Source organism: Nicotiana tabacum, chromosome 17, assembly GCF_000715075.1.
Source record: "Nicotiana tabacum cultivar K326 chromosome 17, ASM71507v2, whole genome shotgun sequence".
Classification (NCBI taxonomy): Eukaryota; Viridiplantae; Streptophyta; class Magnoliopsida; order Solanales; family Solanaceae; genus Nicotiana; species Nicotiana tabacum.
This window is the reverse complement of record NC_134096.1, coordinates 60,170,291-60,197,116: the sequence shown is the minus strand read 5'-3', so window position 1 is coordinate 60,197,116 and position 26,826 is coordinate 60,170,291. Positions and strand designations below refer to the sequence as shown.

At 37.8% G+C, this 26,826-nt stretch overlaps 4 protein-coding genes across 4 annotated transcripts; all 4 read left to right on the top strand.

Annotated features, from left to right (window-relative positions):
* Positions 1-1,128: 1,128 nt before the first annotated feature.
* Positions 1,129-6,075, top strand: LOC107820253 (cold-regulated 413 plasma membrane protein 2-like). The gene is made up of 4 exons (XM_016646515.2): positions 1,129-1,462; positions 4,317-4,424; positions 4,559-4,629; positions 5,627-6,075. The coding sequence occupies exons 1-4, from the start codon at positions 1,287-1,289 to the stop codon at positions 5,878-5,880; spliced, it is 609 nt and encodes a 202-aa protein (XP_016502001.1). The 5' UTR covers positions 1,129-1,286; the 3' UTR covers positions 5,881-6,075.
* Positions 6,076-24,441: 18,366 nt separating this feature from the next.
* On the top strand, positions 24,442-25,353 carry LOC107820249 (uncharacterized). The gene has a single exon (XM_075235585.1). It carries the CDS (start codon positions 24,442-24,444, stop codon positions 25,351-25,353), a length of 912 nt encoding a protein of 303 aa, XP_075091686.1.
* Positions 25,354-25,635: 282 nt separating this feature from the next.
* Positions 25,636-26,148, top strand: LOC142171875 (uncharacterized). Its single transcript, XM_075235584.1, has one exon. The coding sequence runs from the start codon at positions 25,636-25,638 to the stop codon at positions 26,146-26,148; it is 513 nt and encodes a 170-aa protein (XP_075091685.1).
* A 57-nt stretch (positions 26,149-26,205) lies between these two features.
* On the top strand, positions 26,206-26,826 carry LOC107820250 (uncharacterized). The gene has a single exon (XM_016646512.2). The coding sequence runs from the start codon at positions 26,206-26,208 to the stop codon at positions 26,824-26,826; it is 621 nt and encodes a 206-aa protein (XP_016501998.2).

Here is a 26,826-nt window from a genome sequence, read left to right as displayed (position 1 = left end):
TTTCCCAAATATCCTTTCAAAGCCAAAAGCCCATCGTTCTTTTCCGTCTTCTCCCTCCACTATTTCCATTTTTGTCAACCATTTCTAATGTCATTTCCATGACATATCCCATTTTATATCTATTGGCTTTACCTATTTTTAAAATTTTTGTGCCCTGATTTCATTTTCATGATTCCTTCTCACGTAAATAATCATAATCACATTTTTATTTTACTCCTCCTTGTTTGATAGTATATTTACTAATAATTATTTTCATGAATTCTTTGTATTTTGAACGGTTGCGTTTCTTTTATATTGTCAAACAAACAATGTCATAATTATTTATCTAGTACAAAAACTAAAATACAAAAATATTCGAAAAAGTTGAAACAAATATATAGCACTAATATAGTAACTTCAAATGAAAAATTATCTAAACATAAATATTTTTTTATTTAAAAAAAAAAGAAATTCTCCAAAAATAACACACTTTAGTGTTAACAACTTTAAGAATATTTTAGTCATTTAACAGAATAATTATTTACCAACACTTATTTACCAAACACTTCAACAACTTTTTTTTAGCTTAAGTATTTTTATCCAAACATGTAACTACTTATTTATAAAACAAGCTCCAACACTTAAAAGATACTTTTAAGCACATTGCTTAAAAGCCACTTTTTTAAGCAATCCGAACGGGTTCGTAGTCTTGCCGACTTCTATATCCGTTTTACTCTATTTATTTCATATCCCTACCCATCTATGATATGAGCACTCTTTTAAGAACTCTTTGATTCATAATTAATTTTTTCAATCGATATACATAAATTATATATTGATTATATATATATTATATATAAATTATATATTTATTAATTATTTTTAATTTTTTAATCGATATACATAAATTATATATTGATTATATATATATATATTATATATAAATTATATATTTATTAATTATTTTAAATTTATACGAAGACTAATTCTTCTCACTTTTATATTTCCTTACACGGAGACAGTGATGTGGTTTACATTTTTTTTTGTGTGATCATATAACTTAAATTGAATAAATAAAAAAACCAAGCAAGAAGTGCGGATCGTAAACTTTGGTCAAAGCAGTCGAAGTAGCGGATTAGAAGTGCACTTGTAAGGCCACACTGAATTACGTGTCCGCAAGTATTGTAGACACAGCTCAAAAACACGCGAGACAGACTGTACACGTTCAGTATTCTTCTTTAAAATCAGAGATCAATAATACTTCAAACTTTTCAGATCTAGTACGATCGAAGTGAAGTGAAGGAAAAATGGGGAGAATGGATTATTTGGCAATGAAAACTGATGAAGACACTAACAAATTGATTAATGAAGATATCAATGAGCTCAAATTAGCTGCTAAGAAGCTATTTGATCATGCCACTAAGCTTGGTGGTCTTGGATTTGGCACTTCTTTCCTCAAATGGGTCTCCTCCTTTGCTGCCATGTAATCTCAATACTTCCTTTTCCTTCCCTTTTACGATTAGTAAATACTTATCTGATTAAGAGTTAAAGTTTGTTGGAATGGGTTTTGTTTACTTCTTTATGTCTAACACAATGTGGAAAGTGGGAAATGCTTTGCGCCATGAGATTCTTTTTGTCAGCGGACTTTGAACCTGGAATAGCTCAAAACTGTGTCTCCTTTAATGTTGAGGGTTTCACTTTCAAAAAGTGAAAATTCATATTGCTTTCTTTCGGTTTTTGGGTTCATTCTCACTTTCTGGAGAATTAATAAAAGATCCTTTTACGAATTTGGTTGTTCATTGGATAATGCTTAATTTGTTTGATTTAAATTTTTGTAAGAGGATGGTCTTCTGCCAACATATTTAGGGGCTAATTGCTTTAGTATTCGACTAAGCAGCAGTTGAATGTGTCGGCCCACTGTAAATTACATATCAAGTACACCTACGGAAAAGGAAAGAGAAATGCAAATTATGTGTGCTGCTAGATCAAAATTTATACATCGAGTAAAGAACAAGCGACATTTAAGTCTACAATAATATGGTATACCAAACTGATTCGGTTATCCATCGGCCACGACATGACTTGGTTGAAAAATTATTCAGTTAGCAAAACTGATAACTTAGTTGGAAAGTAGAGATTTTTGATCTGGAAAAGGATTAGGCATATTCCACTGTGATTACCAGGGATGTGTAACTAGCTCCCTCAAAATTAATGTATGAACTTTTCTAGGCTGACACTGCATTTGAGAACCAACAGCCTTGTTAATCCTCTGAGGAATATTAAATCCTAGATAATGAGACATGTTGGAGTGCCTTATTGTCATTGACACGTTTGCTGGGGAAAGTTACTGAGTAGGAGAGGATAATATTTTTCATTCCACCAAGTAATACGTGCATTATAGGATTGATCCAATATGCTTAAATATTTGCTCTTTGCCCTGGTTGGACGAAAATTGCTGTGCATATTAGTGTCCATATTTCAACTCAATGACTTCATTTGAGCTTGTTGCAGCTAGAACTTCAGTTCAGCATGATATGGAATACCATCTTTGTTTTTCTTTTCCGTGATTTTGGGGATCATCCTGTTTAGTTGCTATAATTTGTTACTATAAAGCTTAGTGTTGTATCTATAGTCCCTCAAATTCAATGCTTTGCTTTTACATTATTAACCCCGTTCTAATTTACTTTGCTTTTAACATATTATGAAGAGGTCAATACCAACTCATTGCCCTATAATTTCCTAAGAGTAATTTTCCTATCTATTTTTTTCATGTTGTGTCTATTTATTTAGATCTCAAAGAAGTAATTTACTTTGAAAACATGAGGAGGTCCAGGAGAAATTTTCGCGGTATCTATTTAAAAGGGAAGAGACATCCCAAGTGTTGACATGCATTTCTTGACAAACGTTTCATCCTAAACATAGTTGCACTGCGTCAGAGAATCTCTGTCATTGATCTCCCTTGCTGCAATGCAAAAAGAAGTCTAGGGGTTTCTCCCTACATCTTAGTGGGTGCAGTGGAACTTCAAACTGTTGACTCTAAATCTTGAATCCACCTTTACATGGATATGGGATGTCTATTTGTCTTATGCTAATACCATAATGAAATCTTGGAAGTCTTCTTTTTTCTTGTTCGTTATCCTTGATTTGTCAATGAAGTTTTATAGGCAATAACAGATACTGCGATATCATCTCAATCAATTTAAGTATGCCCAACTTGGTGGATAGAGTTACCTTATGCTTGTTGCTGGTAGGAGGTAGCAGGTATCCTGTGGAACTAGTCAAGGTGCGCGCGCGTAAGCTGGCTCGGATACTACGGATATCAAAAAAAAGAAAAGAAAAATTAAGTATGCCAAAAGAAGACATCAGGAGAACCTGTGTAAAACATTGTGTTACTTTGCAAAGCTTAATTTTACGGCATATGCTTGCCTTGATCATATCCAAAAATAAAGTTAAGTAATCTTGTGTGTCCTTGTAAAAGAACTAGCCTACTCCCTTGATATTAAGTAATCACTCCAAAGAACATGACATGATGCTCATATTGTCTGGCATTGAGGTATAGCTTTTTATAGGCATGAAATATGCACTTGAGGCCTAAAGAAGGGTTCATTTCAAAACGTTGTAACTACTTTTGGTGCACCAAATTAAATTCTGCTCAACTCCTATCTTGGTAACATGAGCTGTTTGAGATTTCTATGATTTCCTAGCACTGCTCTTTAGATTGTCTACTTGTTCTTTCTGTGGTTGAGGCGTTGAGCTTATTTCCGCTCAACCGTTTCATTGCTCGGCCTTTACTCTTTCTCTGCTTTCTACCTTGTGCAGGAGGTTGCTTTTTGGTGCATGATGTGTAGTGTTCTTGCTTTGTTGTTTAGATGCTTCACTTTTATTGTTGAACAGTTGAAGTAAAAGAAAACTTACTATAATATTTAAGTAAATGTCGGCAATATATAATTGTTTTAAGCTTTTAGATGAAGTAATTCAACTATTTGAATCTATGTTGCTCGGACTCTCCAAAAATGTTGCCGGGTGCTTGTTGGATCTTTCAAAAGTAGTGTATTTTTGGAGGATCCGGCATGAGTGCTGCAACATTTTGGAGAGTCCGCGCAACATAGATTGGAATAAGTATATTTTGATGTTGTAAGGGAAGCTGGTAAAATATGATTTATTTTTGTGAAATGTGGTCAATTTGCTGGTTGCAAGTAACTCAAAATGCGTAAATTTATTTCATAGTCAACCACAGGTTTGTATTATCCAATGGTTTCTTGTAGAATAGAACCTAGAGTTTACACCTTTTTCCTGGTGGATTTGGTAATAACCAGTGAAGCAAATATTATCTGCAGTTATTTGCTGATACTGGACCGGACAAACTGGAGAACAAATATGCTGACTGGACTTCTAATCCCCTATATTTTCTTCAGTTTCCCTTCAGTGTTATTCCACTTATTCAGGTAAACTTCTCTAGTTTGCTACTATTTGATTTTCCTTGCTTTTTGTCATCCAAGAAATTCTCTTTTCATTTGATCGCTACCTGATTCTCAGAGAATCTTTTCTTCATTAATCAATTGTCGTTTTTAATCTCCAGAGGAGAGGTTGGGAAATGGATTGCTTTCGTTGCAGTAGTACTCAGGCTTTTCTTTCCACGACATTTTCCAGGTATGAACATTAGCTTTTGATTTCTGATGAAAACAACCTATTGGTTATTGTTTTTATTTTTTCTGCAATTAAGTTTTTTGCTTTGTAATCCAAGTTTGTGTTACCTTCTCCGCCGACTGCTTCTTAATATTCAAAAAACAGATGAAAACGCTTTCTAGCAAGTAATATGCACCCCAAATTTATTAAGTACCAATTTGACATGTCATGGATCACAGAAGAGATGTCTCTAAATCTTCCAAACTGCATGGATATTTAACTTTAATTTTATTTATGTGAATGTACTTCTATAAACTCCATTTAAATGGAGAAACATGATGAGTGGATAACCCTGAGCTTCACACAGAGATGAGATACTAGCCAGCCACCAAGAGCAATAATTTTCAACTAATTGATTCATACTACCAGCACTTTCCTTTCTGTAACTGTGAATTGTTTGTCAATGGAAAATGTGCCGAGTGCTTCACTGAATAATTTAGAGATAATATAGAAAGTTTTGAAGAAGTTGCAGCATGGCCATCTGGGAACAATCACTAGGTTTGTCTTTGAGATTTTGCTTTCTTTTGGTAGATTCTTCAAAATGTGTTCTGAAGCGTATAACATGATCTGCATATAATGGTAATACCTTTTGCATTCTGTACCTCTCAATGATGAACTTAATGTAGTTTCTCCTAGAATATTTGAGCATAACCATCACAAATATATTTACCTGCTCCGACACTTAACCATTGATGGTAGAAAAAACTTGTGAGATACTACTTTAAGCTCCTTTATGTATCTAGCTGCTCGATATTTATGGTACAAAAGCTTGCTCTATGGTGTTAATATATATGCAAGGATTTAACTTATATGCTCCGACACTGTAAACATTATATATAGTATCAACATATTGTAACTTGTTGTAGCAAGTTAGTTGCCTAATTTTCCAAGTTACTAATCCCACTTTTTATGGACGCCGCTACTTGCTAACCCTTCTTTATAATATTGTCGTGGATCACAGATTGGTTGGAGATGCCTGGTTCATTAATCCTACTTCTAGTGGTTGCACCAAACCTCTTTGCCGAAACTTTCAGAGACAATTGGGTTGGCACTGTGGTGTGTCTTTTGATTGGTTGCTATCTCCTCCAAGAGCATATCAGAGCATCTGGTGGATTCAGAAATTCCTTCACACAAAGCAATGGTATATCTAACACAGTTGGTATTGTCCTTCTGTTGGTTTATCCAATATGGTCTCTGGTACTCCACGTCGTTTGATAAACTATCGTTGCAAAGTTGAACTGTGTTTTGGTTGACGAATTTCAATGTTCAATTCTCTGAGCAGACCTCTTCCTTTAGACGACGAATAAGAATTTTTATGTGGATTTGGTTTTGTTGTGTACGTGGTTTGAACATTTCTGGTTAAGTAATTGTAATTTGACATTTCAAGTAATTATGATTGGATTTTGTGAAGTCCTTCATTTCACGCTTCAGAATATGAACTTGGTGACAATACCAGTTAAACATGGTTCTAGCCTCCTTAGGCGAATGCAAAATAAGTGTTAAGGAATTACCAAGAACCCACATCGATGTAAATAAATATTAATATGAAAAGTTAATAGAACAAAGCAATAAAGGAAATTCGTTGATCTAAACATGGTTTGGTAAATGTGATTTGTTTCTTATTACGAGAAACTAGTATCCGTACCCGCGCGTTGCGCGGAGAATAATAAATATAATTTTTTATAAGAAAATATATGTCGGAATTCATTTGAAATGCTATTATTTTTTGGAACATATAAATGTAATGGATATATGTATAATAAAGTAATAAGGAAACACAATAAAGAAATATATAGGACTATTTTCTAATGTCCAATAATGTTCTTTATAGCCTCAAAATTAACAATTATATTCTTCCATGGCGTGTGTGTACTGGATTGTCCCTCGTAAATATGTTTTTTCAAAACCTTCACCAATTAAAAAATCGTAAAGAAGTTAGGGCCAAGCAAAGCATTAATACGAAATAAGATGAACTCACTCTATAAACATGTTATGACTAAAAGGACATATCCCAAGTTGCAAAAACTCATTGTTATGTTGAAAAAATCCAAATAGTAGCTCCATACCCTCAAGCAACATTTACAATAGAGTTGTCGTTGGGAGAACCATTGATAATCAAACCTCCCTATAAATGACCAAATTAAAATGAAAAATATAATCACAAATAAAACATAAGAATAAGTTTTATAAACTTATTGTATCTTTCCTATCAAAACAGAAAGTATAGCTGAATTTGTTACATAACGCATGCCTTTAACGATAGCAGATGGCTTGCCAACAAAATTAGCCACACCTTGATATTTTAGTGGTCCGCCTGTACACTATGCAAATTTATGGAATGTAAGAGTGAATATAAAAACATTAATAGTTCCTAAACTGTTGAGAATAATATGAATGTAATATATAAACAACATTATAGTAGCTCCTGCAGCACCAATCACCAAATAAGCCAAAGTAAGTTTACCTCCATAGTTCTCTAATTATATTATAAAAAACAATGTGAGAAATTACAACAGCGCGAACAGCAATTGAATGTAATGGTGTTTCCATTACACGCCTTAAGTTCATTAGAATTAAAGACTACTAAGGTTTAGAACCAAAAGAATAAAGCACATTAATTTGACTTTGTTGACCAGTAAACCCTCTGATTCAGTGGAGATCAAACAATACACCAATGAGAATGTATCGAACCATCAATAAGAAGACAAAATTACATACCCTCTTCTTCGCTCAAAAAAACTTTTGTCAGGTCCTTAATAGAGTAATAAGAAGCAAGAGCAGTTAGAGCTACGGACATGAAAAGTGACGACACCATTGTTGAGGAACCGACATCAGTTCCTACATTGCAGCAGAGTAGGATTTATCCATAATTTTGAAGCATACCAACAATTGTCGTACGGAGTAATCACATGTGTACAAAATGGATTATAAATTTAAATATTAAAAAAATATTCAAAACTAACTTTCACATATTAGTAACTCTGGGTCCAATGCTGATGCCTTATTAGCGGATCTACTCCTCTTGTCATACGTCTTCAAAGGAGATATTTTTGCATTGCAAGCGTTACCATCTTCTAACACTGACGATCCACTTTTTGATACGCTTTTCTCGATGGGAGTTTGTAAAACACACTTTATCTAACTTTCGGCCATAAGATCCTACAAAAATAGCAAAAATTTAATAGGAGTTGGAGAGCATTACTACCAGTGATTGCATAATTTTGACTAATAATTTTTTACTAAGTAATGTTGATTGGAGGGCGCATATACCAGATGCACCGAAAATGCCTGAACCTGAGCTTATTGACCATCTTCTAAAGGACTCTGCTGTTTATTTGCGGATATACTTGCTAGGGTATGTCTTTCTAATTATTGATATCACTTTTGGAGTCATAAAGCAATTTGTCTTGCGTTATCATATCTGTGCCATTGCTTAATAACCACGCCGTCAATCAAGATAAATAGATGAGTCACTTTCTTAAATTAATATCTTTTTCATCTTCTTAAAATAAAGGAAAAAACATTCATCTTATGAGTGTAAAAATATTTATAGTTTAATTTTGTATTCACAGGTTTGTGAATAACAATGTTTATAGTGATAGTGTCGTCGAATTTTCCGTATTCCTCTTCCCTTACATGATGATCATCATCAGTAATCTTAAGAACATTGTAGACTTCGACCCGTGACTCAATATTCTCTTGCTTAATTAACAATAACCTTGAACATGAATTTTTTATAAAGAATATCGTCCAGTTCATTTGGATAAAAATAGTCGGCATCCGCAATTGAAGTCTACACCAAATTTCATAGGTTAGCAATATTATATTAATTGACAACTAAACTAAGTTTAGTATTATACCTCAACTAATCCTTCCTTGAGTTGTTTTGCGGACTTCCCTATAAGCTTCATAACATCGCGATTCCAAAGCAATAATGAGATAAAAGCGGTTCCATTCATAACACGAACTTGAAGCCTATACAACAACTCAATTTTGATTAACTTTATGCATATTTTTTATATATAATTTTAAATATATATAATATAGTAATTACCTATGAGTAATAGAGCATTCTTCTTCATTGCATTTCTTACAAAAGTATTTATTTCTAATTTTATCAACCTTTCTAGTACACTTGTTGCATGCCAAGTATGACCATCCCCGGTCAAGTTCCAAATTCACCAATTTTTCCGTAATCCAATAGCTACATTCCTATTTAACATAAAGAAAAAAATTATTGTAAATGCAAAATAGAAAACATAAGGTAAATTTAATTTTAATAGTAAATTAAACTCACTTACGTGCACTGAACTAAATCCCTAATAATTTTAAACAATACAATTCCTTTGTCATTGTAAATGCAAAATAGAAAACATAAGGTAAATATAATTTTAACACTAAATTAAACTCACAAGGGCGCAAGTTAAAGATGTTCATATGAAATGAATGATAAGTTGCCTCCTCAACAAATGTCTTTTGTGTAAATGTCAACCTCAGGTTATGTGTCGTAGTACTCAACTTTAAATTATTTGGTCTAACAACATAGTAGTTCAACGATATAAGCGAATTTTCTATTTCTTGTTCCTAAAAAACTTAACAACATACTTTCCGATTGAAGCATGCATACGATCACCCGACAAAATCATATTCCTTATTAGTTGTCACGACCCAAAATCCCACCACAAGCGTCATGATGGCACCTAGTCTCTAAGACTAGGTAAGCCGATTACAATTACCTTTTGAAGCAATTTTTTTTAATAAACCAACAACGAAAATAATCACAATATACAACCTCCCAAGACTGGTAGTATTGAGTCACGAACTCTAACTGAATACATAGAATAATCACGAAGATTGAATATACAATACTGTTTGATTACAAATTAACAGTACAATGAAATGAAAAGACTCCAAGGGACTGCGGCGGGCAAGCAACTTTACCTTGAATCTTTACGATCGCGCTTTAACTCTGCTCAAGTCCGATACCTCCAATACCTGGCTCTGCACAAAAATGTGCAGAAGTGTAGAGTGAGCACACTACAACGGTGCCCAGTAAGTATCAAGACTAACCTCAATGGAGTAGAGACAAGGTACAATCAAGACACTCACAGTCTAATAACATGTGCAATATAATATACAAAATACTAGGAAACAATAACAATATGGGCAAGATAAAACAACCAGTGATATGCACAACAGACAACAAGAATACCATTAATATCCCTCAACAATTAATAAACACAATTACACCCAATTAAATCAAGTCCTTCAAATAAATGTCTTTCACATATAATTCCTTCATATAATTCTTTTTGAATAAAAATCCTTCCAAATAAATATTTTGAATATAATTCTTTCAAATAAAAAGTCACCATGAGACACCTCATTTCATAATCATAAAAAAATACGGGTCTCAACCCATTTTCATATTTCTACGGCACCTCGTGCCCATAATTAAATCATCATGTTTTTCCGGCACCTCGTGCCCTCAATTCATATCTCAACTGCACGAACAACTCACGTGCCAAATATTCTCAATGTATATAAGATCCACATGATCAATCTATTTCCACTAAAGTGAGTTTAAATTTTTTAAATCAAGTAAGAAATCAACAAAGAATTGAATTTATTTTTAGAATTCATTTGGGTGAAGAAAGTAACATTTCATTTAAATTAAGGCATCAGATAAACTACTGGTTTGGTTGTAAAACTATTTAATTTAAAATAAAATAATAGTTCCTTTTTATTTAAATCAACTCAATCATAAAAAATCAGTAAGAAAACCCAGAAATATACTTCTTCAAAGTCACGTGCTAAAAAGCCAAAGCCAACACAATATAACTAGGAACACAAAACACATTATAATAAAGTCAACTAGTACATCACGGAAGAAGACAAGAATTTACATATTCAATGAAACAAAATCACCAAGATAGGAACATAAATAAAGAAATATCAACAGGGCACTCCCGAGGTACCACCTCGTAGTCCCAAATCATAAATAAATTCACAATATATTATTTTTTTATATCATCGCGGGAGCCTTCACATTTAATTTTTAAAGAAATCATTTTTTTCCGAAATGGCATTCCACTTTTTAGCCATCCTTATCACACTACATGGCTTCTAGTAGTTTCCCTACTAGCCACGCGTTTCAAGCCACCCTTATCTCACCGCATGCGTTTCAACACCCTGACCTTATATCACCGCATGACTTCTAGTAGTTCCCCTACTAGCCATGCGTTTTAAGCCACCCTTATCTCACTGCATGTGTATCAATATCACAATATTTCACAAATAGTACCTCAAGTGCCGAAATATCACAGCATAATACAACTTGCACATCAAGTGCCCAAATATTACAACATATCACAAATTGCATATCAAGTGTTCAAATATTACAACATATCACAAATTGCACATCAAGTGCTCAATTATTACAACATATCATAAATTGCACATCAAGTGCTCAAATATTACAACTTGCCACAGAAATCAACAACACATTATTTTTCCACAATAAGGAGCCATGACTCGATCATAATGTGCACAACATTTTAACAAAATATTCGGGAGTGAACAACTCAACCGAATAATATTTCATAATTTGGCACTTTGCCTCAATATGATTCACGGCCTTTATAATTCAATACCAAATTTTCCACAACGTGAACTGAAAAATAATTCATCTTATTAACTAAATTTTCCATTTTAATTATTTGTAGGTAAAATCAATAATGAAAGTGTTTTCCATAATAAAATGGCAACTCAAACAAACACAGAGTTCACATAAAAGTCAAGTGACAATCACATCGATTTATCCTATAAAAACAACCTCGGCAAACAAAGAATGAGACATGACAAATAAGGGATTTAATAAGTTACAAGAATTTTCCAACTTAATACTTAAGGGCGTCTACGAATTTCAACCGATATAATTTGCACATATAAACCAAGAACGTACTCGTCACCTCGCGTACATGATTTTTAATTACACAATTTCCACATGAGACTCAATGCCTAAGGGATAATTCCCTCACTCGAGGTTAGGCAAGATACTTACCTTTTTGAAGTTATACCAATATTTCATAATCACCTTCTTGCTTGAATTTGACCTCCAAACACCTCGAATCTAGCCCACAAATAATTCGATTCAGTCAATAAAATTTATTGAAATTAATTCCATAAGAAAATACTAATTTTCCAACAAAAAATCCGAATTAGCTCAAAAATCGACCGTGAGACCCGCATCTCGGCACCGGAAAAAAGTTATAAAATCCGAAAACTCATTCGACCACGAGTTTAACCATACCAATTTTACCAAAATCCGACCTCAACGCGACCTCAAAATCTTCAAATCCCTAAGTTCAAACCCATGATTTACACCTCAAAAACATGTAATCTAGTCGGATTAGTTGATGATAATTCAATATTATAGAATAGAAATGCTCACAAGTAACTTACCTCAAGTTTCTCTTGAATCCCCTCTCAAAATCACCCCAAAAGCCGTGCTTGAAGGCCCAAAAATGGCAAAACTCGGAACCCCTCTGTTTTTAACATTCTGTCTAGGATTTTCGCACCCGCGGTGATTTCTTCGCACCTGTGGTCTTCGCACTCGCGATGATAGTTTTCGCACCTGCGGTCTTCGCACCTGCGGTCTTCGCACCCGCGGTGCCTGGACAACCCATGCATTTTCGCTTCTGCGAATCATTCCTCGCATCCGTGAGCTCGCACCTGCGGCCCTTTTTCGCGCAGGTGCGATCACACTAGCGGCCCAACTGCTTCAGTTCCTCCTCCAAATCCAAATTCGATCCGTTAAGCATCCGAAACTCACCCGAGGCCCTCGGTGGACCCTATCTGAACATACCAACAAGTTCCATAACATAACATGGACCTACTCGAGGCCTCAAATCATATCAAACAACATCAAAACGACGAATCGCACCTCAAATCAAAATCTATGAACTTTGAACTTTGAAATTCTATATCTTGTGCCGAAACATATCAAATCAATCCGGAATGACTTCAAATTTTTCACACAAGTCATAAATGACATAACGAAACTATTCAAATTTTCAGAATAATATTTCGACCCCGATATCAAAAAGTCAATCCGGGTCAAACTTCCCAAAATTTAATTTTTTCCGTCATTTCAAGCTTACTTTCACTACGGACCTCCAAATAATTTTCAGGACACACTCTTAAGTCCAAAATTATCATACAGAGCTATTGATATCATCAAAATTCCATTCTGGAGTTGTTTACTCAAAAGTCAACTCTCTAGTCACCTCTTTCCATTTAAGTTTCTAAATAAGGATTGTTCGTTTAATTTAATTCTGAATCTTCAGTAAATCAAACTCGAGCACACCCGCGGGTCATAATATATATTGCGAAACTGCTCGAGACCTTAAGTCACTGAACGGGGCGTAAATTTTTCAAACGACAAGTCAGATCGTTACATTAGTGTAGAAGTATGAGGCAAACATTAAGAGACAAAAAGATGAATACTTGTACTACACATATTTCATATATAGGCTATCTATTAGGACAATCACTACCTAAAGTTTTCCTCAACATTTGAAGTAAAAAAACAGAATGCTAGAGTTGCTTCCATATCAGTTAAACAACTCTTTATATGGAAGTGGAATTATTGGAACAAATTCTTACATAGTTGAGTAATTCGGAAGAAAGAATTTTCATATAGAATGCAAGTACTTTACGAATACTGGAAAAAGAAATACTTTAGAGAAGAAGAATTTTAAAACTATGAGAAAGTTGAATATGTTACCTTCGAATCCTGTAAAACCAATTCAATTGAATACGGAATTTCCGGCTTAAATCGATCCAGAATTACCCGCATTCGAACGACTCTAACTTTGAGATTCCATTGCATCGAGTTGCCTAAAATTTATTTGATATCATGAAATTGTGTAGCCATAGTTGCAAAGCTATTTTAATCAGACTGGTATACCGAGTAGATAAAATAGGAAGTTGAAAAGGATTTGAAAATATAAAACGCATAAATGTGTAGATAAAATAGGGATTTTTGGTTGGAAGCCCACGTTTGGAAGCACGATCAGTCGTGGGATAAATCCGACTGTTTTCCTCCCTTTTTTTCACTTTTATTAATAAAAAAATAATTGCAAATTTGAGTGGGTAATTGTTGATTAAAATACATCCAACTAAGAAAGTGAAAGGATTCTATTTTTTATATAACATCCAACCAAAAAGGGGGGAGTAATATTTTTTATTTTTTTGGTAAATAAAGTTTTTTATTACCAATTGGTCATTATGAACGTAAGGATGAAAATTCAGTAGATTATTGAACATATTGTTCCAACAGCTGACGCTAAGCAAAACATCTACTACGAACTTCTACTACTATCATAGTCCTAAGGATAAAAGTTCAACATTTTCAATTTTCGAGCAAGCCTTGGCTTCATTGATCCCCTACAACAAACTTCTTGAATTATTTGCTTTATAATAAAATCTGTGCTAAATATTTATCTTGAAACACCCGTTGATTTCTTTCCCTCCAAACATAGTACATACTTGTTGCAAGTGTTATCCTATAAACTTCTGCTTTAGAGCTTCTCCCATTTGCATGTTCTTCTGCCCACTTTAATTCCTCCAACCAATCCATGACCTTCTTGTTTACTCCTTGCAAGAATAAGATTTTATTCCAGATATAAGCAGCATAGTCACATTGAAAAAATAAGTGTGAAATACTCTCGATCCCACTATTACAGAGAGGGCAAGATTGTGCTACATCCATTCCCCAATGAAGTAATCCGTCTCTAGTAAATATTCTCCCGTGTGCCACCAACCTCAATATGAATACCCATTTTGGAGTTCCTAGATTATTGCATACTAGCTTCCTTCAAGAAACCTTAGGAAATTCTCCCTCAGTTTAGTGTACAACTGTTTTGTAGAGAAGATTGTCAAGGACTCAAATTCAGTTGCACCCATTCCTATTTGTTTAACATAGCTTATGGCCTTTAGTATTTTTTGAACCACACATGATGCTTGTCTTGGTGTTATATCCCACACATGTCTGTCCTTTATATAGTAATTGTGAATCCATTTTACCCACAAGCTATCCTTTTTAGTGCATAATCTCCATAAAAGCTTGGATATTGTAACCTTATTCAAATAAGCAACATCTAAAATATTTATCCCTCCAGCAACTTGTGGGTAGCAAACTCTATCCCATGCTAGCAATGCCTTTTTTGATGCCTCCACCCCACCTGACCACAAGAATTTTCTACAAGTTGCTTCAACAACTTTGACAATCTTTGTAGGCAGCACAATTTACATGTGACCAAAATACTTGAATGGAAAACAATACATTTTTTATCAATTGAACTCTCCCTGCATAGGATAATAGTTTTGATAAACAATGGATCCTTCCTATTATTATTATTTCTAGCAGTGGTTGGCACTGGATCACTAAGAGTCGTTTAGTGCTTAGAGGCACCCCCAAATATCTAATTGGCAATTCACCTTTTGTAAAACCAGTTACCTCTATAATTTATTGTTGCGCTGCCTGACCCACGCCTCCAAAATATATAGAACTTTTTTCTCTATTGGCAATAAGTCTTGAAGCTGAGGAAAACTCCTAGAAGCATTCAAATAGCATATGAACATACTTTACATCACCTCTGGAGAAAAGAAGCAAATCATCTTCAAATCCCAGTTGAATAATTTTTATTTTCTCACATTTTTTTGTGGTAATTAAAATCAGGTTCATTTCCCAATCTCTTCAAAATTCTACTAAAGTATTCCATCACTAATACAAACAAGAATGGAGATAATGGGTCCCCCTATCTTAATTTTTTCTTTGCACCAAAAGCCTCTGATACCAGCTTGTCACAGGGTCAAATTGGACCAAATTTTCGCGCCTAATTGACACTGCGCGGCAGCAACCTGACACTCAAGTTACTCAGCCTTTTCCACCACTTGGCCAACTTTCCAACAAGTTCGGCCTTAAGCAAAATTCGATAGCAACATAAAGAGAACACAAACAAGTACGGGAAAATCCCAACCTTTGTATTAATATGAAAATATACAAAGGACCCCTCACTTTGCTATGAACACAAGTCGTTCATAGCCCACTTCGACCAGCCAAGATCACAAGTCGATCTTGTCACACTAAGACCTGCCCGAAGGCCTAGACTTAGCCCACTTCTGAAACACTCAGAAACCCTCACGTTTCTTTCTTGTTTCCCACTTTACTATGAACACAATTCGTTCACAGTCCACTTCGTCTAGCAAAGATCACAAGTCGATCTTGCACACTAAGACCTGCCCAATGCCCAGCCTTAGCCCCCGTTTGAAACACTTAGAAACCCTCACGTTTCTCTCTTGTTTCCCACTTGGAAGTCTCACAACAGAACTTCCTTTCGAAGACACTCTTCTTCTTATGAAGACCCTCTTCTCTATATGACTTCCTCCTGAATTTCACACGAAATTCCCACCTATTTATAAGTATAGGTGCTGCCACTGGCAGATCTGAAGGGACAATATTACAAAGGGACAATTCATTCTAGTGCTTGTTCCACTCCAAGCACTAAATCAGCACCTTGACCACTTAATGGGGCATTAACCACGAAATGGCCTTCATCAGCATGCATTGTGGAGCACTTGGCCCTGTTTTCTGGAGCACTCAGCTCTTTGGTGGAGTACTGGCCCCACCTTCCACTGAAACCTGCCTTGTACACAGCTTTGCTAATTCTGTCCTAATATTGTAGTTGACATCCCCAACTACTTAGGCTATTTTTCCAACACGAAATGACATTACATACAAGCATTAAACAGACATAGATACAAGTCATTACAAAACTACAACGGCCCACTGCTTTGGCATGTGCACTGCATGTGCCCCTTTTGTTGGTCAGCTTTTGTACGCCCAAGGCTGGCATTGCGCCCAGCCTTGGCTGATTTTGACATCGCTCCGCGCCAATGTCTTTGTCCGCAACCTGCTGTCCATGATTTTGCCGCACACGCCCGACACTCTTTGCCACCCGCACATTGCCTTTGCCGCATTTCTGCCTTGTATTTGTCAATACTTGTTTCACCCATGCCATTGCTTGTATTTTGTCTCACATAGCTTTGCCTTAGCTATTGAAACCCTTTGCCATCATTCCGCGCTTCCGCAATTTAGCTTAGCTTGTACTTGGCGCTCCCACAATCCGAACTGTCCGTACCTTTGTCTTTGGCGCGCATGCCGCTTCATGCCGCCCCAAACTTGTCCGCACTGCCTCGACAAGCCTTTGCCAAACTTGTCTTGCCTGTCCCAAGACTTTGGCCAATACTTGTTCCCCTGACAATGTTTCTCGTCCATTGTCCCTCATGATCGTTCCGCTCCCGCATAGGCCCATGGCAAGGCCATCATGCCTCAATCCTTGCCATAACCGCGCCACGTCCGATGACAAAGAATCAGGTCCTAACAAACCACCCGCACCCTTTGAAATCGACGTCCTCGTCGAGCCGACTTAACGAATCAACCCCAAGGGGTTGTTCACAAACAACTCCCCTGTAGGTGCATTTACATTTGCCACAATGGCATTTGCTTCCGCCACTTGTTCCTGTCTCTCCGCAGCCAGCATAACATTCACCCTAGCCTGCACCGGACAGTCCCTCTTCAAGTGCGGTCCCCCACAAGTGAAGCAGCCACTGAATTTGCCGCCTCTGTCCTTGCCTTTGGAAGTCTCCGTCTGCCTTCCATTCTTGGCAAGACCCACGTCTTCGACAGCTTGGCCTTTCCCACTTTTCTTCCATTCCTTTCCCTTGTCCTTTCTTCCGTCGGACTTTGAATGCGAAGATTCAGTAGAGTCATGACCTATATTGAGGTCAGCCAACGCATCTGCCGCTGCAATAGCAGTAGAGAGGCTTTGAACATTCTGCCTTCTCAACTCTAATTGCGCCCAACCCTTCAACCCGCTCATGAAGTAATGCAGCTTGTCTTCTTCTGCCATGTTACTTACATTGAGCATCAAGGATGAAAATTCCTTGACATACTCCCTTACCGTACCACTTTGTTTCAAGTGGCGCAGTCCGTCTCTCGCCACCCACGACGAGTTTGTTGGAAGGAATTGGGATTTTAATTCCTTCTTCAACGTCTCCCAAGTTTCAATCTTGGGCAGTCCAGCACTTTCCGCCTCTACTACTCGTGTACGCCACCAAACCTTTGCATCATCCGTCAAATACATCGGTGTGATGGTCACTTTTTCATCATTCGGCACACGAGCAGCCAGGAAATACTGTTCCATATCCCACAAGAAATTTTCCAGTTCTTTGGCACTTCTTGCACCGCCATAAGCCTTTGGCTCCGGGATCCTCATTTTGGTGCGATCATTGTTTCTAGGGGCATTATTTTGTAACGCCCTTCGAAGTTGAACCACCTCCTCGCGTAATTCTTCTTCATCCTTGCGTACCAAGGCCATTTCTGCCAGCGTAGTCTCATACCTCGCTGCATAATCTGCCTCTAGGCGGGCCATTCTCGCAAGAACAGAAGAATCAGAACCCATTTCAAGAGCCTGCCCAACGAGTGCTTCCAACTGTTCCACTCTTTGGCGCAGTTCCGCATTTGTGCCACGAGCCATGTTCTCAAACAGCAACACACACTCTGCTACTGATCGTCTTACCACCGCTACGAACTTTGCTCTACTCTGATATTAGTTTATCAGGGCAGCTCTGATACCAGCTTGTCACAGGGTCAAATTGGACCAAATTTTCGCGCCTAATTGACACTGCGCGGCAGCAACCTGACACTCAAGTTACTCAGCCTTTTCCACCACTTGGCCAACTTTCCAACAAGTTCGGCCTTAAGCAAAATTCGATAGCAACATAAAGAGAACACAAACAAGTACGGGAAAATCCCAACCTTTGTATTAATATGAAAATATACAAAGGACCCCTCACTTTGCTATGAACACAAGTCGTTCATAGCCCACTTCGACCAGCCAAGATCACAAGTCGATCTTGTCACACTAAGACCTGCCCGAAGGCCTAGACTTAGCCCACTTCTGAAACACTCAGAAACCCTCACGTTTCTTTCTTGTTTCCCACTTTACTATGAACACAATTCGTTCACAGTCCACTTCGTCTAGCAAAGATCACAAGTCGATCTTGCACACTAAGACCTGCCCAATGCCCAGCCTTAGCCCCCGTTTGAAACACTTAGAAACCCTCACGTTTCTCTCTTGTTTCCCACTTGGAAGTCTCACAACAGAACTTCCTTTCGAAGACACTCTTCTTCTTATGAAGACCCTCTTCTCTATATGACTTCCTCCTGAATTTCACACGAAATTCCCACCTATTTATAAGTATAGGTGCTGCCACTGGCAGATCTGAAGGGACAATATTACAAAGGGACAATTCATTCTAGTGCTTGTTCCACTCCAAGCACTAAATCAGCACCTTGACCACTTAATGGGGCATTAACCACGAAATGGCCTTCATCAGCATGCATTGTGGAGCACTTGGCCCTGTTTTCTGGAGCACTCAGCTCTTTGGTGGAGTACTGGCCCCACCTTCCACTGAAACCTGCCTTGTACACAGCTTTGCTAATTCTGTCCTAATATTGTAGTTGACATCCCCAACTACTTAGGCTATTTTTCCAACACGAAATGACATTACATACAAGCATTAAACAGACATAGATACAAGTCATTACAAAACTACAACGGCCCACTGCTTTGGCATGTGCACTGCATGTGCCCCTTTTGTTGGTCAGCTTTTGTACGCCCAAGGCTGGCATTGCGCCCAGCCTTGGCTGATTTTGACATCGCTCCGCGCCAATGTCTTTGTCCGCAACCTGCTGTCCATGATTTTGCCGCACACGCCCGACACTCTTTGCCGCCCGCACATTGCCTTTGCCGCATTTCTGCCTTGTATTTGTCAATACTTGTTTCACCCATGCCATTGCTTGTATTTTGTCGCACATAGCTTTGCCTTAGCTATTGAAACCCTTTGCCATCATTCCGCGCTTCCGCAATTTAGCTTAGCTTGTACTTGGCGCTCCCACAATCCGAACTGTCCGTACCTTTGTCTTTGGCGCGCATGCCGCTTCATGCCGCCCCAAACTTGTCCGCACTGCCTCGACAAGCCTTTGCCAAACTTGTCTTGCCTGTCCCAAGACTTTGGCCAATACTTGTTCCCCTGACAATGTTTCTCGTCCATTGTCCCTCATGATCGTTCCGCTCCCGCATAGGCCCATGGCAAGGCCATCATGCCTCAATCCTTGCCATAACCGCGCCACGTCCGATGACAAAGAATCAGGTCCTAACAAACCACCCGCACCCTTTGAAATCGACGTCCTCGTCGAGCCGACTTAACGAATCAACCCCAAGGGGTTGTTCACAAACAACTCCCCTGTAGGTGCATTTACATTTGCCACAATGGCATTTGCTTCCGCCACTTGTTCCTGTCTCTCCGCAGCCAGCATAACATTCACCCTAGCCTGCACCGGACAGTCCCTCTTCAAGTGCGGTCCCCCACAAGTGAAGCAGCCACTGAATTTGCCGCCTCTGTCCTTGCCTTTGGAAGTCTCCGTCTGCCTTCCATTCTTGGCAAGACCCACGTCTTCGACAGCTTGGCCTTTCCCACTTTTCTTCCATTCCTTTCCCTTGTCCTTTCTTCCGTCGGACTTTGAATGCGAAGATTCAGTAGAGTCATGACCTATATTGAGGTCAGCCAACGCATCTGCCGCTGCAATAGCAGTAGAGAGGCTTTGAACATTCTGCCTTCTCAACTCTAATTGCGCCCAACCCTTCAACCCGCTCATGAAGTAATGCAGCTTGTCTTCTTCTGCCATGTTACTTACATTGAGCATCAAGGATGAAAATTCCTTGACATACTCCCTTACCGTACCACTTTGTTTCAAGTGGCGCAGTCCGTCTCTCGCCACCCACGACGAGTTTGTTGGAAGGAATTGGGATTTTAATTCCTTCTTCAACGTCTCCCAAGTTTCAATCTTGGGCAGTCCAGCACTTTCCGCCTCTACTACTCGTGTACGCCACCAAACCTTTGCATCATCCGTCAAATACATCGGTGTGATGGTCACTTTTTCATCATTCGGCACACGAGCAGCCAGGAAATACTGTTCCATATCCCACAAGAAATTTTCCAGTTCTTTGGCACTTCTTGCACCGCCATAAGCCTTTGGCTCCGGGATCCTCATTTTGGTGCGATCATTGTTTCTAGGGGCATTATTTTGTAACGCCCTTCGAAGTTGAACCACCTCCTCGCGTAATTCTTCTTCATCCTTGCGTACCAAGGCCATTTCTGCCAGCGTAGTCTCATACCTCGCTGCATAATCTGCCTCTAGGCGAGCCATTCTCGCAAGAACAGAAGAATCAGAACCCATTTCAAGAGCCTGCCCAACGAGTGCTTCCAACTGTTCCACTCTTTGGCGCAGTTCCGCATTTGTGCCACCAGCCATGTTCTCAAACAGCAACACACACTCTGCTACTGATCGTCTTACCACCGCTACGAACTTTGCTCTACTCTGATATTAGTTTATCAGGGCAGCTCTGATACCAGCTTGTCACAGGGTCAAATTGGACCAAATTTTCGCGCCTAATTGACACTGCGCGGCAGCAACCTGACACTCAAGTTACTCAGCCTTTTCCACCACTTGGCCAACTTTCCAACAAGTTCGGCCTTAAGCAAAATTCGATAGCAACATAAAGAGAACACAAACAAGTACGGGAAAATCCCAACCTTTGTATTAATATGAAAATATACAAAGGACCCCTCACTTTGCTATGAACACAAGTCGTTCATAGCCCACTTCGACCAGCCAAGATCACAAGTCGATCTTGTCACACTAAGACCTGCCCGAAGGCCTAGACTTAGCCCACTTCTGAAACACTCAGAAACCCTCACGTTTCTTTCTTGTTTCCCACTTTACTATGAACACAATTCGTTCACAGTCCACTTCGTCTAGCAAAGATCACAAGTCGATCTTGCACACTAAGACCTGCCCAATGCCCAGCCTTAGCCCCCGTTTGAAACACTTAGAAACCCTCACGTTTCTCTCTTGTTTCCCACTTGGAAGTCTCACAACAGAACTTCCTTTCGAAGACACTCTTCTTCTTATGAAGACCCTCTTCTCTATATGACTTCCTCCTGAATTTCACACGAAATTCCCACCTATTTATAAGTATAGGTGCTGCCACTGGCAGATCTGAAGGGACAATATTACAAAGGGACAATTCATTCTAGTGCTTGTTCCACTCCAAGCACTAAATCAGCACCTTGACCACTTAATGGGGCATTAACCACGAAATGGCCTTCATCAGCATGCATTGTGGAGCACTTGGCCCTGTTTTCTGGAGCACTCAGCTCTTTGGTGGAGTACTGGCCCCACCTTCCACTGAAACCTGCCTTGTACACAGCTTTGCTAATTCTGTCCTAATATTGTAGTTGACATCCCCAACTACTTAGGCTATTTTTCCAACACGAAATGACATTACATACAAGCATTAAACAGACATAGATACAAGTCATTACAAAACTACAACGGCCCACTGCTTTGGCATGTGCACTGCATGTGCCCCTTTTGTTGGTCAGCTTTTGTACGCCCAAGGCTGGCATTGCGCCCAGCCTTGGCTGATTTTGACATCGCTCCGCGCCAATGTCTTTGTCCGCAACCTGCTGTCCATGATTTTGCCGCACACGCCCGACACTCTTTGCCGCCCGCACATTGCCTTTGCCGCATTTCTGCCTTGTATTTGTCAATACTTGTTTCACCCATGCCATTGCTTGTATTTTGTCTCACATAGCTTTGCCTTAGCTATTGAAACCCTTTGCCATCATTCCGCGCTTCCGCAATTTAGCTTAGCTTGTACTTGGCGCTCCCACAATCCGAACTGTCCGTACCTTTGTCTTTGGCGCGCATGCCGCTTCATGCCGCCCCAAACTTGTCCGCACTGCCTCGACAAGCCTTTGCCAAACTTGTCTTGCCTGTCCCAAGACTTTGGCCAATACTTGTTCCCCTGACAATGTTTCTCGTCCATTGTCCCGCATGATCGTTCCGCTCCCGCATAGGCCCATGGCAAGGCCATCATGCCTCAATCCTTGCCATAACCGCGCCACGTCCGATGACAAAGAATCAGGTCCTAACAGTAGGCCACTATCCTACCATCGAAAGTTGATAGGGCAGAAATTTGAATGATGCGTCGCCGGCACGATGGCCGTGCGATCCGTCGAGTTATCATGAATCATCGCAGCAACGGGCAGAGCCCGCGTCGACCTTTTATCTAATAAATGCATCCCTTCCAGAAGTCGGGGTTTGTTGCATGTATTAGCTCTAGAATTACTACGGTTATCCGAGTAGTAGATACCATCAAACAAACTATAACTGATTTAATTTTCATGATTTGTAGTTTGAATTTGAAACTCTAACTATCTTAGAGATTTGTCCTAATTTTTGACACGTGTTGAATTGTGGGTATTCCACTTGACAGCCTATTATATTTTTGATTTTGTTATTTTATATAGATAGATAATAAAAAAATAATTGCAAATTTGAGTGGATAGTTGTTGATTAAAAAACAACCAACTAAGAAAGTGTGAGGATTTTTTTAATGGCAAATGGCCAAATATACCCCTCTACTATCGAAAATGGTCTAAGACAAGGGCGAACCCACGTGTAAGGTTCTTGGTGTTGCAACACCCATTGACTCCGACGGGGACTCGGTATATTAATAGAGAGATTTTATGAAAACTGATATATTATATTAGCAAGCACCCATAACCAAAAAGTCCAATGGGTGCTTTGGTTTGGAGGCTGAAGTTTAGGTGCCTGGACACGTAATGATGCAAGATCGATTCTTGCTGGCAACGTTTTTTGTTTTCCAAAAAAATAACACTTTTCCTTATTTAATAAATCGTTAACTTTCTTGTTTTCTAATCCTTTTCCATGCCGATTTATTACTTACCTTCTTTTACTTTTCCCCCCCTTTTTCTATTTCCTCTTATTTACTAATTAGAAGAGAAAAATGAGAAAAAGAAGAAAAAGAATCATCCACTAGTTAAAAGTTAAAAACATTGGTAGGCTTTCAAAAGACACCAAACGAAAATACTAAAACAGAATCCTTCTCGGCTTCTCCAGTTCTCCTTGTTAGTTTCGTAGGTTACACAGTGAATAACACGTTTTCGTGGCCTCCCCATCTCAAAACTAAAACACAAAGAACAAGGTAATAAGATTTGGAATTTTGATTTAAGCTACTTAGCTAGAGATTTTGGGTATAAATTACAATATTTTATCGAAGATATTGGGTTTTACAAATTACAATTCTTATTACTTATGCTTTGTAAAATAGATTCAGTATTTAGTTTTTTGTAATTGTTTTATGGCAAATAAACAATAATTATGCGTACTTGTCAAAAACTGAAAAATTAATTTATCTCTATTTCTAACTTAATTTCAAAACTATTTTTTTTGGGATAAATGTAGGTTATAAGTATCAGTTTGTGTGATTGATGAATTTATCCTCATTGGCTCATTGCTTCGAAAATTTGTAAGTTTTCATCTTATCTTCCGAAAGAATAAATATTTCTGATATTTTTAGTTATAAAGAAGTGTGATCAATTTTTTGGTGCAATGTGGTTAAATATGTTGTTATTGCTTTATTATTTGTATTGTTATAGAGGGGCATGAGTTCCCCAATAGGATTTAGTTGAATTATTTGAATTGAATTTTAGGTAAAATTGAATAAAATTGAATCTTATTTTGTAGGAATATTTCATCAATCTTTATGAATCGAGATGGATAGGTTTGTCACAAGAATGAATGTTGGGCAACCAATTTTTAGTTCTACTAATCCATCTATTGCTTCATCCATAGCTCCAAAAATTCAGAGGGTCAAATTTCTTTCTGATCTTGATTTAGAATATCTCAACGCTGATCCGGGAGATAGAAAGCCTATTACAGAATACAACCCTAATATACGTGATGAAGTTGGAAGACATTATATTCAAAAAAAGCCTTGCCAGCCTGTGAATCATAATTTTTCTAAAACTAAGTTTGGGAAGACAATGCGTCAGTTTTGTCCTGGTTGGTTTAAGGGTCAACATTCTAAGTGGTTGGAATACAGTATATCAAACGATGTTGCATATTGTTTGTGTTGCTATTTGTTCAAAAATGAACATGAAAGTAATGGAAATACGGGAGATGCTTTTACAAAAAATAACTTTAAAGCTTGGAACAGGGCTATTGGAAGATTTAAAGCTCATGTTGGAGAAGTAAATAGCATACACAACAAGTGTTTCAACATGATGCTTGATTTAATGAATCAATCACAATCAATTCGCACTTCTTTTGACAAACAATCCGAGAAAGAAAAAAGTGAGTTTCGACGTCGCTTGAGTGCTTCAATCGATGTGGCAAGATTTATTTTGAGATTAGGTTTTCCATTTCGTGGGCATGACGAGAGTCAATCTTCTACAAATAGAGGTATCTTTCTTGAGCTTTTGCAATGGTATGGAGATATTGATCGGGATATTGGAAGCATTATATTAGAAAATGCTCCAAGAAATGAAATGATGTGTTCTCCAAGTATTCAAAAAGATATTGTTGATGCTTGTGCTAAAGAAACAATCACAGTTTTCATTGAAAACCTGGATGGGGATTTTTTCGGGATACTAGTTGATGAATCAAAAGACATATCACACAAATAGCAAATGGCACTTGTTTTGAGATATGTTAACAAAGAAGGCGAAGTCATAGAGAGATTTGTTGGTATTGTTCATGTTAGTAATACATCGGCTATGTCATTGAAAAAGGCAATATGCTCTTTTCTTTCTGATCACTCATTAAGTCCAACGCAAATACGTGGACAAGGTTATGATGGGGCTAGTAACATGTAGGGAGAGCTAAATGGTGTTAAGACTTTGATTTTGATTGAGTCTCCATCAACATATTGTATTCACTGTTTCGCTCACCAATTGCAATTAACACTTATGGCTCTTGCAAAGAAGCATTCAGATGTAGATGACTTTTTTTGTATAGTTACTAATGTCTTAAATATTGTTGGAGCATCTTTTAAGCGCATGGATTTGCTTCGAGAACATCAAGCTGAAAAATTAGAGGAGTTGCTCAAATCAGGTGAAGTGCATACTCGACGAGGATTAAATAAAAAATGTGGGCTTCAACGGCCAGGTGATACTCGTTGTGGTTCTCATTATAAAACATTGGATAACCTTATTGTCCTATTTTCATCGATTATTCATGTGCTTGAATTTACTTCACGTGAGTGTCCAAACTATGCCGACAGAATTGTTGCTGAAAGACTTATGGGTAAGATTAAGGAAGTTGATTTTGCTTTTATGTTGCACTTAATGTTAAAAGTTTTAACAATGACAAATGAGTTGAACTGTGCATTACAAAGGATGGATAAAGATATTGTCAATGCTATGGGACTCTTTACTCTTACAAAGCAACGATTACAAACGATGAAGAATAGTGAATATTGATCTTTAATTGAAGATGTCTCTTCTTTATGTGATAAACATGATATAATAATTCCAAAGATGGACGCTCGCTACTTTCCTGGGAAGTCGAAGCGTAGAGCTCTTGATGTTACATATTCTCATCATTTGCATGTCAACATTTTTTATGTTGTTATAGATTTGCATTTTCAAGAGCTTAACCGTCACTTTGATGCTGTGATTACTGACTTACTCCTCGGTATGGCTAGCTTAAATCTAGTTAATTTATTTGGTAATTTTGATAAGAACAGGATAATGAGGTTGGCTGAATATTATCCGAATGAGTTTGATAGCATCAAGTTTCGAGATCTCAGTTGTCAGCTTGATAGTTTTATAGTTTATGCCCGTGGTGTTGACAAGAGGTTCTTTGGCATGAAGGGAATTAGTGATCTTGCTAAGGTGTTGGTTAAGTCAGATCTGCATCAAACTTGGCCACTTATTTATTTGCTTATCAAGTTGACTCTCATTCTTCCTGTTGCTACAGCTTCTGTGGAACGAGCTTTCTCATCCATGAACTACATCAAAAGTGAACTTCGTAACAACATCGGTGATGAAATTTTAAATAGTTGTTTAGTATGCTATGTAGAGCGTAAGATATTTTCAAGTGTCAGCAATGATGCTATTATTCATCGTTTTCAACATATGAAAAGTCGTCGAGCATAG